This window comes from Vulpes lagopus, chromosome 5, assembly GCF_018345385.1.
Source record: "Vulpes lagopus strain Blue_001 chromosome 5, ASM1834538v1, whole genome shotgun sequence".
NCBI lineage: Eukaryota > Metazoa > Chordata > Mammalia > Carnivora > Canidae > Vulpes > Vulpes lagopus.
Genome location: NC_054828.1, coordinates 661,857 through 674,560, shown reverse-complemented (window position 1 = coordinate 674,560; position 12,704 = coordinate 661,857). Strand labels below are relative to the sequence as shown.

Here is a 12,704-nt window from a genome sequence, read left to right as displayed (position 1 = left end):
AGAATTCCAGTGGTACATTGGTCAGTGTTTCATAACTCGCTCTCTAGAAGACTAAAAACCCTTGTGGTTTGAAGCATTCGTCCATCTCCATAGTGAAGATACTTCCATCATGTCCGATTTATGTGGCCAGTGTGATGCCACTGAAGGTGGGGTTGGGAGAGCTGTGCCGCTTTGGCCACCACTGAACCCATGCTCTGTGGCAAGGTGACCTCATCTGTTTCCTTCTGTTCTTTGCGGTCAGAATCCATGAGGACAAAATGTGCCAGCCACGGATCTGGGGCTGTTACAGCAGCTCTTCGGGATGCTTTTTGTCCCTGGTTTACAGGGGTGGAAACCAAGGCACAAGAGGTCTTGTGACTGGCCCCAGCTCACACAACAGAGCCAGGGCTTTGATCATGAATTAAAACAACAACAAAAACCCAACTGTTTTATGGCCAGACAGGTACTAGGGTGCATTCCAGATTCTCGTTTTCTCTTAGCAACAGTCTCTGTCACAGAATGTTCTCTTGAAGGGCTCTGTTCATGGAACTACATACTCATATGGGCAGCATTTCTCTTTAGAGAAATTATTATTTCTTCTGTGTGATCGTTATGCTAAGTAAAAGTAAAGTAAGAGTAAGTTATGTTAAGTGAAAGTAAATAAAGAAGAACTTCAGGTTCCATTCATTCAGCTGTTGGATAAATGTCTAGAAGACGTTGGTAATAGTTTGCTTAGTGTTGCAGATGGACTGTGCAAGGGCATTGTCAGGATGTGCCAGGAGCCCTGGTGCTGTGCTGATACTCGGGTATACTAGAGGCGTCTCAAGCCAGTTATTTGTCGTAAGGATGCTATTAGTGGTGGGCCTCTGGGTCATCCAGGGAAGGGAAGTTACAGCTTTCTCTGTAGGTAAGGGCCGGCTGACAGGATGCTGGCACCTCTGCGCTGGGTAGTGCACAATTGCAGGGACACAGGAAATGTTTGGAAGCCAAGGATGTACTGTTATCTGAATAATGGTTGTGGAAACAGTTTACACTAGGTCCTTTGACAGTGAAATTAGCTGCAGCAAGCTCTTCAAAGGGTGCCACTGATGTAATCATTGAAATATTTCTTAAAAATGTGTGGATAGGGACACCTGGTGGCTCAGTGGTTGAGCGTCTGCCTTTGGCTCAAGGTGTTATCCTGGAATTCTGGGATCGAGTCCCACATCAGGCTCCCTGCATAGAGCCTGCTTCTCCTCCCTTTGTCTGTGTCTCTGCCTCTCTGTGCGTCTCTTCTGAATAAATAAATAAAATCTTTAAAATAAAATAAAAATAAATGTGTGGATAGTGACAGACATATCAATACTGTTGCAGAGATTTTTTTATTTAAGGTACTGATACGAGTTGAAGCAAATAGTCTAATGGTTTTATTTCAAGTATCAGTGGTAATGTAATTAGATGTTTTCACGTGCTGGTCTATAATAATTGGTGACATTAGCAAAATAAGTGGTAAGGTACATTTTTCTTAAAACTCTTATTTTTTTTCTTTTTTTAAAAAAATTTTATATATTTATTCACGATACAGAGAGGCAGAGACACAGGCAGAGGGAAAAGCAGGCTCCATGTGGGGAGCCCGATGTGGGACTCGATTCCAGGGACTCCAGGATTGCGCCCTGGGCTTAAGGCAGATGCCCAACTGCTGAGCCACCCAGGCATCCCAAACTCTTATTATTATTATTTTTTTAAGGTTTATTTATTTATTTATTTATTTATTTATTTATTTATTTATTTATTTATTTATTTATGATGGGGGGGGCAGAGACACAGGAGGAAGGAGAAGCAGGCTCCATGCCAGGAGCCCGACGTGGGACTCAATCCCAGGACTCCAGGATCCCGCCCTGGGCCAAAGGCAGGCGCCAAACCCCTGAGCTACCCAGGGATCCCCTCAAACTCTTATTTTTTCAAAGTGAAATGTTATTCCCCCTCTGTTTTCTAAATTAAAAAAATTTACCGGCCTGGGGGGATCCCTGGGTGGCACAGCGGTTTGGCGCCTGCCTTTGGCCCAGGGCGCGATCCTGGAGAACCAGGATCGAATCCCACGTCAGGCTCCCGGTGCATGGAGCCTGCTTCTCCCTCTCCCTGTGTCTCTGCCTCTCTCTCTCTCTCTCTCTGACTATCATAAATAAAAAAATTTTTAAAATTAAAAAAAAATTACCGGCCTGAAAAATCACAGTGTCTTGTAAACTATTGAGCTGGGCCAGCTTTTACAGATGGGTCCCTCAGACTTGGTTTAGTGAATAGATGGTACACTTGATTCTGTAAATGGGGTGGGTTCTCAGAAGCCCTTGAATGTGCAGGATAGATGTCCTTACTAAACTTTCTGTTTTATAATTTAGGAGTAAATAGGTGGATATTAAATTAGCTTATTGTTTCAAATTATAAGCTAAGAGTAAGTGGGTAATATGATTTGGGTTTAGTTTTGGTTTTATTTTTTGTACAAGGTTTGTTCTCTGTTTAGTCTGTGATAGAATACATCAGACCTATGACCTCTCCCTACCCCAAAGGAACCTGTGGTCTGTGGGCTCATGTACAGACCTAGGTCTGTGTTTGCTTTGTTGGCATCACACAGGCGGCATCGACGGCCCCCGATCAGTGGTTGAGGGTGCAGTGGGGGTACCTCAGTGCATCTGTGTGGTTCTGCCAGCGAGACACTGCCTGTGCTGCTCCATGCAAGAGACTTGCAAGATACCTGGACAGACTTAATGGCAAAGTGAATAATACTGGACAGATTTTTCACTAGCCAGGGCAGTGAAATGAGGAATGTCTGGGGAACTTGCAGGTGGACTGAGTAGGAGACAATCCAGGGAAGAGAAGATGGGCCTGAATTGATCCATGTTGAGGGAAGGGCATGGGAGGGTTCATTGTCCTGTTCTTTTTTTTTTTTTTTTTAAAGATTTTATTTATTTATTCATGAGAAACACAGAGGCAGAGACACAGGCAGAGGGAGAAGCAGGCTCCATGCAGGGAGGGAGTCCGACGCGGGACTCGATCCCAGGACTCTAGGATCACGCCCTGGGCCAAAGGCAGACGCTCGACCTCTGAGCCACCCAAGTGTCCCTTGTTGTCCTATTCTAAAGTTAGCTATGTGTGAGATTTCCCCAAATAAGTTAAAAAACGAGAAAACAACAAGCAAAAACAAGCATAAGCCCTAGCCACTTAGAACAGTGATGAGGTGGAAATTTAACCTGGAACCTCTGTGGCTCCTGGTTTTTGGGGAACATGCTGAACAACCTCTGACCATTCCTGCCCGCCGCTGGACCTGGTGAGGGAACAGCCTGCAGCTTCCATGGACCTGCTCTGACGGCTTCTCATTCCTTTCCCCCTCTCTGGGGATGTGCTCCTGGGTTCACTTCCTCAGCTGGCATCTTGTTTCCTTGGACCCCATCCCTCCCTATAGGGCAGTCACTGTGATGTGTTCAGTGTACCCTGTCCTGTGTCTGTGTCCTGTGAATGCATGTTGTCAGGAGTGCACGCATTTTAAATTAAGTGCGTGGATCATATTACGGCCTTGATCTGTTTCTTAGGTTTTTTCATTTAGCCCCATCCTTTTAGGATTCATCCACATTGCCATGTGTCCCTTCATTCACAGTCCAACAGTGTGCGATCCCCCGTGTTTGCTTCCTGCTCTGCTGCCTCCTGCTTGTACGGGGCCCTGTCATTTCTTGGGATGTGGAGGTAGGGGGATTCCGGGGCTGCTGGGAACGCACATGGTTTCACGGAGTGCCGTCCCGGGTGCCATGGAGCGTCTGCCTGTCTTCCCTCCTAGTGGGAGTGTGTGACACCTCTGCAATGACCTGGCCAGTCCTGCAGGTGTGCAGTGAGAATACTTAAGTAATTATTTTTTCAAAGAGTTTTAGTTGATCTCACTTTTAAAATGTCCTATTTCACTGATTCAGGCTTTGTTTTTTCTTGTCTAACTTCTTAAATTAGTTACTAGTTTATTTAGTTTTAAAGATTCTTATTTTCTGGCAAATGTATTTAAAACTGTATATTCTTTCCTAAAGTACTACTTATAGCTTTGTCTTACAAAGCTGGACATGAAATATTTTCATCATTATTCCATTATACATGCTGCTTAGTCACTTTTTTACCTTAAGGGTTTTACTGGGGATATGTTATTTAGTTTCAAACACATAGGATTACTTTCTTTTTTTAAGATTTACGTATCTGTGAGAGAGCGTGTGTGCGTGAGTCGAGAGGGAGGAGCAGAGCAGAGGGAGAGGATCTCAAGCAGACTCCTCATAACTCCTCTAACTCCTCACAGGGAGCCCGATGCAGAGCTCCATCACAGGACCTCAGGATCATGCCTTTTTTTTTTTTTTGGAGGTTGGTTTCTTTTTTTTTTTATAATAAATTTATTTTTTATTGGTGTTCAATTTACCAACATACAGAATAACATCCAGTGCTCATCCCATCAAGTGCCCCCCTCAGTGCCCGTCACCCATTCACCCTCACCCCCTGCCCTCCTCCCTTTCCATCACCCCTAGTTCGTTTCCCAGAGTTAGGAGTCTTTATGTTCTGTCTCCCTTTCTGATATTTCCCACACATTTCTTCTCCCTTCCCTTATATTCCCTTTCACTATTATTTATATTCCCCAAATGAATGAGAACATACACTGTTTGTCCTTCTCCGATTGGCTTACTTCACTCAGCATAATACCCTCCAGTTCCATCCACGTTGAAGGAAATGGTGGGTATTTGTCGTTTCTAATGGCTGAGTAATATTCCATTGTATACATAAACCACATCTTCTTTATCCATTCATCTTTCGATGGACACCAAGGCTCCTTCCACAGTTTGGCTATTGTAGGATCATGCCTTGAGCCAAAGGTGCACACTTTACCTACTGAGCCAGGCACCCCATTAACAACTTTATTGAGAGAATTCATCCACTTAAGTGTGCAATTAAAAATTGTTTTTAAGATTTTATTTATTTATTCATGAGAAGCACAGACACAGAGACACAGGCAGAGGGAGAAGCAGGCTCCATGCAGGGAGCCCGACATGGGACTCGATCCCGGGACCCTGAGGCCACGCCCTGAGCCGAAGGCAGGTGCCAAACCGCTGAGCCACCCAGGCGTCCCTGTAATTCCTTTTCAAAATTTCTTTGGCTATTCTAGGTTTTATTTTGTTTTTCTAATTTCCATATACATTTTAGTATTAGCATGTCAGTTTGTATTTTAAAAATCTGCAAGAGGAGGTGCCTGGGTGGCTCAGTGGTTGAGCGTCTGCCTTTGGCTCAGGGCATGATCCTGGGGTCCTGGGATTAAGTCGCACATTGGGCTCCCACATGGACCCTGTTTCTTCTCCCTCTGCGTGTCTCTGCTGCTCTCTCTCTCTGTGTTTCTCATGAATAAATAAATAAAATCTTTTTTAAAAAAAGCAGAAAATAACAGGGTCCTAGGATCAAGCCCCACATTAGGCTCTGCACTTAATGAGGAGTCTGCTTGAGGATTCTCTTCTCTTTCTCTTTCCTGCCTCTCCACCCCCCTGCACACACTCTCTCTAAAATAAATAAATCTTAAAAAAAGAGCAGAGAATAACAGACTAAATAAAAGTGAGACCAATCAGTCATACACTGTTTACATGTTTACATTAAAGGAACACTAAGTATAAAGACACAAATAGGTTGATAGTGAAAGGATGGTGAAGGATAATACCAAACGTGAACCAGAGGAAGAGTGTGCTGTATTGATGTTAGACAAAGCATACTTAAGACATGGTATTTTGCCAGTATTAATGAGGGACATTTCAAAATGATCAAAGAGGAAATTCATCAAGAAGATAGAACAATCCTAAATATACATCCACATGATAAAGGAAATTCAAAGTACGTAAACCAAAAACTTACAGAATCAAAAGGAGAAATAAGTAGATCCATAAAGTTGAAGACTGCAACCCTCCTCTCTTATTGACAAAACAAGTAGACACAAAATCTGTGAGGATGTAGGAGACTTGATTAACATTATCAATCAGCTTGATTTAACTGACCCACCCAACAGCAACAGAATAAAGGTTTTTCTGGTGCATATGCCACATTCACCAAGATGGACCATGTCATATGCAGGGTCATTGGTTAGCAAAATTAAGCCTGTGGGGAAATCTAGCTCACTGCTTATTGCTGTACAGCTTGTAGAAGAAGGGTTTTTATGTTTTTAAAGGGTTGTTAAGAAAAAGAAAAGAGGGGCACTTGGGTGGCTCAGTGGTTGAGCATCTGCCTTCAGCTCAGGGTGTGTTGCCTGGGTCCAGGATTGAGTCCCACATCGGGCTCCTTGCAGGGAGCCTGCTTCTCCCTCTTCCTGTCTCTCTCTCTCTCTCTCTCATGAATAAATAAATAAAATCTTTAAAAAAGAGAAAAGAATGTACAACAGAGACCCTGTGTGGCCTACAAAGCTGAAAATTAATTAGGATCCTGTTTAAAAATCTGGTCTATTTATGTCTTTTTAGCTTTTTACAGAAAAAATTTGTTGACCCCTGTGCTAGGCCATAAAACAAATATCAGTAAATTTAAAAGGAATGAAATCGTATAAGCCTACTCTCTGACCACAACAAAAATTATATATAAATAACAGAAACGGGAGTACCCTCTGCTTGGGGGATGGGATGCTGCCTGATTCACGGATCATTTAATAAAGCCAATTAGATCTTAAAAAAATAACAGACATTTAGAAAATCCTGAAATAATTGGAAAATTAATCATTATACTTGAATTCAGTAAAAATGGAAACATGAAAAGCTGTGGGGTGCAGCCAAAGCAGCACTTGATGGCAGATTTGTAGCTTTAATGCTCATACTAGAAAAGCGGAAGGGTCTAGAAACCTGTGATCTAACAACTTAAGAAGCTGGGGGGAAAAAAAAGCAAATTAAACCCAAAGTGTGTAGTAGGAAGGAAATTACAAAGAGAACAAAGGAAGTCAATGAAATAGAATATGCACAAATAATTGAGGGGAAAAAAAGCCAAAATTTGGTTCCTCAAAAAGATGAGTAAAATTGATAAACCTTTATTTGCACTAATGAAGAAAAAAAGGACGACAGACGTTACTAATGCATAAGAATGAAGGAAGGGTGTTAGTACAGGTCCTCCTTGATGTTGAAAGAATGATGCAATGATGTTATGAACGACTTTATGCCAATAATTTAGTTAGTTTTGGTAAAATGATAAAATCCCTTCAGTGCAAATTATCAGAGTGAAAACAAGTAGAAATAGAAAATACCGATTATTGAAATGGAATTAATAACTTATAATATCACCAAAGAAAATTTTAGCCCCTCAGCTTCACTGGTGAACTCTGTTGAATGTTTTCGGAAGACGTAATACCAGTTTTATATGAACTCCGTAAATGGAGAAGAGGGACTGTTACTCAGCATATCTCATGAATGCAGAGTTAACCCTGATTTGCAAAGCAGACAAAATTGCAAGGAAGGAAAATGATAGACCAGTATTAACGCAGCCACTCCATCTGTCTGATGATTAGTGTTAGCATGGTGCATGCTGTTCCATTTAACTTTTTTTTTTAACATTTAACCTGTTGTCTTTAATTTTTTAAACATCTATTTATTTATCTATTTATCTATTTATTTATTTATTTGAGAGAGAGAGAGAGAGAGAGAGAGAGAGAGAAAGGGAGAAGGAAGGGCAGATGGAGAGGGAGAATCTTAAGCAGGCCCACACCCAGCAGGGAGACCAGTACAGGGCTCAGTCTCATGACCCTGAGATCATGACCTGAGCCGAAATCAAGAGTTGGATGCTTAATCGACAGAGCCACCCAGGTGCCTCTTACCTTTAAATTTATTTATTTAAAGATTTTATTTATTCATGAGAGACACAGCGAGAGAGGCAGAGACACAGGCAGAGGGAGAAGCAGGCTCCCTGCAGGGAGCTCGATGTGGGACTCGATCCCAGGACTCCAGGATTATGACCTGAGCTGAAGGCAGACGCTCGACCACGAGCCACCCAGGCGTCCCTTTGTATCTTTAAATCTAATGTAAGGATTTAATATTTAGCATGTAATTTGTTTTTGTTTTTTAAAATCTGGGCCATTTCTGTCTTTATTTATTTTTTGATTTGTCTTTAATTGAAATTATTCATTTGCATTTATTGTACTTATTGACATGGTTAAGTTTGTTTGCTCTCTTGCCATTTTTTTTCATTTGTCCCCTTTGTTTTTGTTGCTTGTTTCTCCTCCTACCCCTCTTCCTTCTCTCCTTTTTGGTCTTTGTTTGATTTAATCCAGTCCTTTTTTAGGATCCTGCTAGAAAAACTTGTCCCATATAGTTGATGGGATCTTATGGTCTTCCCATCCACTCACCCACTCTGTGGCTGAAAGCAGGACACACAAAAGCTACCTCTAGTTACCTCTTTCTTGTAAGTTCTTGTTCAGAAGAAAGTCTTGGCAAGATGGGAGTCTCTCTCTAGTTCCTCTCTTTGCCTGGATTGTGTGTTGAGAGTTTGTCGTTCTGCAGGGCATTTAGGAGAGACTGCCATTTTATCCTGAAATTATTTCTGATAATGATTTCTGCTCTCCCCAAGTATGTTGCTACCACTTACAGTATCCATCCACACTCTTCACAAGAGACATAGGAAGATCTTAGAACCCAGAGGGTGGTAACTGAGTGTGGTATCAGAGCATGGAGTCCCTTGCACTGCCAGTCAAAGGCTCACTGACAGTGTGTACAGGTGCTGGTTATCGGGAAACTCGGGCTGTGCTGTTCCTTAGCTCAGTCTGGCAAGGTGAGTGGGATTATGTTATAGGTACGACTGAGCACAAGAACCTATGCAGAAGGATAAAGGTAGGAAAGTGCACTTTGTGTCGGAAGAAAGACATCGTCCTTGTGGAGATAGCAGGAAGCCGCCAGAGGGCCTGGGCGAGTGTTGCAAAAAGCAGCCTGGTGAGTGGTAGGCATGTGGAGCCAGCATTGGTTTGGAAGCTGAGATGAGAGGAACCTGAAGATGTCTGTGTTTTAAAGAAATGAGTTTGATGCGCAAAGGCAAGAGGCTGCCAAGGGGTGGGGGCATGGGGGCTGGCTGGATAACCCAAGGAGCCTGTGTCAGGGGCTCCTAGAGCAGATGGGCTTTACATGCAGACAAATTGGGGCTTCTACATTGTGTGGGGTCTTTACTCTTCTAAATAAACTTACTAGAGAAGATAAATCCCATCTCCCATTCCCACAATTTTGCAGATAACAGTTGGTGTGACATTGAAGAGATTTCATAATCTCAAAGTATATGTAGGTTTCACTTTGTTAAGGATATAGGCTTTATCGTCCTTATTTTGAATCAAACAGTGAAAATTTTGTTGCAAGCAGTCTGGGCCCTGGGAGCCTGCGCTATGAGACACACCTAGCATAATAAACCTTGTATAGTCCAGGCGAAGACTGCAAGAGCCTGGAGAGGGTGGTGTGTGTGAGACACAGGGAAGGCTGGGGGAGTAGTGGTTTCTAGGGCTGTGCATGTGAGGGGTCCTGGCTTAAGGGATAAGCTGGGTCATTTGGAGATGGGAACAGTGAAGGGGGGACCAGGTTGCTGAGGGTGAGCCATCAGGAGTTTGACTTGCTTAGATTGGGGTTGTTGAGAGGATTTGTGTTCTTCTATGAGACGGTCCATCAGGTGTGGGCAGGAGAGTAGACATGGGAGGCTCAGGAAAACTAAGTTTGTAACACTGATGACAGTTGTGGAACCAGGGGGCGTGGGCCTCTCACAGGGCCCCACAGGGAAGTCCCAGGGGGGTCAGGAGGCAGAAGACAGGGGTGGTCACTTAAACCATGACCTTTATTGGGATTTCCATGGGAAAGGTGAGGCAGGGAAGGTGGACAGTTTATGGCCAGCTGGTATGATTAATTTGGTGGGCTCTAAGCTGTAGGGGTGGCCCTGGGATGATTAAAGGCAGAGGAAGATTGTTTCCTGGGATGTGTGGGCCCAGAGAGGAGCTGCTTTGGATAGATTAGTTTGCAGGTCATAGCAGTGCTCCGCCTGGGCCCTTAGCTGTTTATAAGGATTGGCTAATTCTGGGAGGGACAGTCTGTCCCCGGCCAGAGAGGTTTCTTAAGATGTCAGACACACTCCATAGAGAATGTGCAAATCAGAGACACTGGGGGAGAGATGCCTCGTGTTCACTCAGATGGGGTTAGACCCTGAGAGGGAGTGTTGTAGAGTTGTTACATTGCTCGGGGTGGAGATGCATCCCCAGTACTGACATGTGGAAGACATGGGAGCCAGGGATCCAGTGAGAACCCTGGAGGTGGGTCCAGCATGATGGGAAAGGAGAGCAGGCAAGGTGGGTCAGGCAGAGGGAACTGAGAGAAGGCACAGGTGCTGCACTGCGGAGGAGCTGGGAAGTCCCTGCGAGTTTTAGAGCCAGACCTGGAGAGATCTGTCGAGACCGTTCCTCGGGAGAACAGTCTCCAGCACCGGCATGGGCTGGGGATGGACTTCCTGGACTTTGGTGTAGACTTGCTGATGGTGGGAGAAGTGACCCCTCATATCTTTGCTTGCAGCTTCGTGGCCGTCATCATGTTCTGGAAGTTTGACTTGAATACCACGTCCCACGTTGACAAGCTGCTGGACAGGGAGGATGTGACACTGCGAGAGTTGATGGATGAAGATGATATCCTGCAGGAGTGCAAGGCTCAGAACCAGAAACTGCTGGGCTTCCTCTGCAGGCAACAGTGTATGGAGGAGCTGGTGAGCCTCATTACACAGGACCCGCCCCTGGACATGGACGAGAAGGTCCGCTTCAAGTATGTACTGAGGCTGTGACCGGGGCCCAGAGCTGGGCAGGGCTGCAGGGAGGTGCTGGGTGCTGCTTGAGGACGGCTAGAGCCAGGGCTTCTGGCAGGAATTCCCGCTGCACCCCAGCGGGAAGCAGGCCCCAGCCTGGGGACGTGGCCTATCAGGAGAGATGGGCAGCATCTGACCTCTTGGCCATGGGAACTGCCTCACTGTGGGGTCTTGGGATCAGAGGAAACAGGCCATGTCATCAGTGGTACTGACCATTCTCACAGTTTTTCCTGAAATGTTCCATTCATCAATTGGCTAGGATGTTAGGACGTGACAGAAGGGAAGTGGTGATGTGGCTGGGACTTGGGATGAGGACAGATTGTGAACGAGGGGGACAGCGGCGCCTGGGACCAGTGACACAGGAACAGGGGCACACAGGGCAGCCCTTAGGTGCTCCTGTGTCCATCGAGTGCCAGACTGCGGTGGTCAAGTCTTAGAACAGGGCTGACGATGGCCCACAGGTCAAGTCCTATCTTTGTGTGGCCTGCAGGCTAAGAATAGTTTCATGTTTTTAAATGATTGTAAAAAATCAAAGGAGTAATGCTTTGTTACCCACGAAATTAATATCCGATTCACATTTCACTTGCCCACGAATAAGTCTTGTTGGAAGGCAGCCACACTCAGCCTTCGGTGATTACAAGGGCAGAGTTACAACATAGACTGTCTAAAATATTTACTCTACATCTTTACAGAAGCCTTCGTTGACCTTTGTCTTAGAAGGAAAAGAAAGCCAGAGAGGGCGATGAGAAGTGCCTGTGGCAGGGGACAATTGATTTAGGGACACCCATTTACGGGGGTCGCTCACGACCTCTCTCCGGGGAGCCGTGTTGATGCTGCCAGAAGAGAGCCTTAGATGGAGGTAGGAGCTTGGTGGTGGAGGAGCCTGTGGGTTAGGGCCATGGTGAAAGGTCAGATAGAATCCATTGTGCACTGGACATGCCTGATCACTGCCCCTTGTCTCAGCATCACTGTGGATGGCCCTCATCCCTTTTACCCTCTCACTCCAAATGTGTCCTGTTTGGTGATAACTTATGTCGTCTCCCTACATAGAAAGCATTGGTGACAAGACAGGGAGCTGGGGTGGGAGGAGTTCTGGATCTGGGCAGAGGGGATCCCAGAGTGGCTTCAGAGCCAGGAGAGGTTCGTGTTCATTGTCAGACAGTTTGGGATAAAGTAGTAGTGGATGAACACGAGGCCAAGCAAACCCAGCAGTGAAAGAACTTCACCTCGGAGGGACTCACATAAGTAAGTAGATGTAAGCGGAGCGAACCGCTCAGCTCCGCTGTGGACGGTGTCTTCATGTTCACACGAGGTAAGCATAGGCCCTAGGTTTGACTAAGAAGTGTGAGATTTTACAGAGTGAGGGTGAGGGCCGGATGACAGGAGAGCTCTGTCTTCATCTCCCATCGTAGGAGGTTGGTCTGTCACATGGGACAGTGACAAATGAAGAAGTACATCTGTATTTACTTAGAAACATGAAGGTAACCACAGAGCTGAGGATGAACATGGGCTGAGCAAGGACACAGGAGGCAAGAGGCTGCCCCTCTTCATGAGCCCCATTGAACTGCATGCATGCATATCACAAATTAAAAATGTTAATTTAAAAAATTAATTTGATTTTAATTAAAGGTAAATCAAAGATTCCTTTTTGAGAAAAGGAATAGGATAGATGGATAGATGAGGTAGACAAGAAAGAAGTAGAGTCAAGATTATTTTTAAGGGGCGCTCAGTTGGTTGAGCATCTACCTTCGGCTCAGGTCATGATCCCCAGGGTCCTTGGATCGAGCCCTGCATTGGGCTCTCTGCTCTTCCCCTGCTTGTGCTATCTCTCAAATAAATAAATACATAAATAAAGAAAATCTTTAAAGATGGGGAGGATACAGCAGGTATGTAGACCAGGAGTCAGCACA

General features: G+C 44.8%; 1 protein-coding gene across 12 annotated transcripts in view; it reads left to right on the top strand.

Moving 5' to 3' along the window:
* Positions 1-12,704, top strand: part of PPP6R2 (protein phosphatase 6 regulatory subunit 2) — an 82,063-nt gene that overhangs the window by 31,005 nt on the left and 38,354 nt on the right. For 9 of the 12 annotated variants that reach the window (XM_041756290.1, XM_041756291.1, XM_041756298.1 and 6 more), the window contains one exon: positions 10,512-10,754. In XM_041756290.1, the coding sequence (XP_041612224.1) occupies positions 10,528-10,754 (227 nt within the window). In that variant the 5' untranslated portion in view covers positions 10,512-10,527. Of the gene's footprint in view, positions 1-10,511; positions 10,755-11,486; positions 11,654-12,704 lie in introns of those variants that run through there. The other 3 variants (XM_041756297.1, XM_041756296.1, XM_041756299.1) reach the window with 3 other exon arrangements.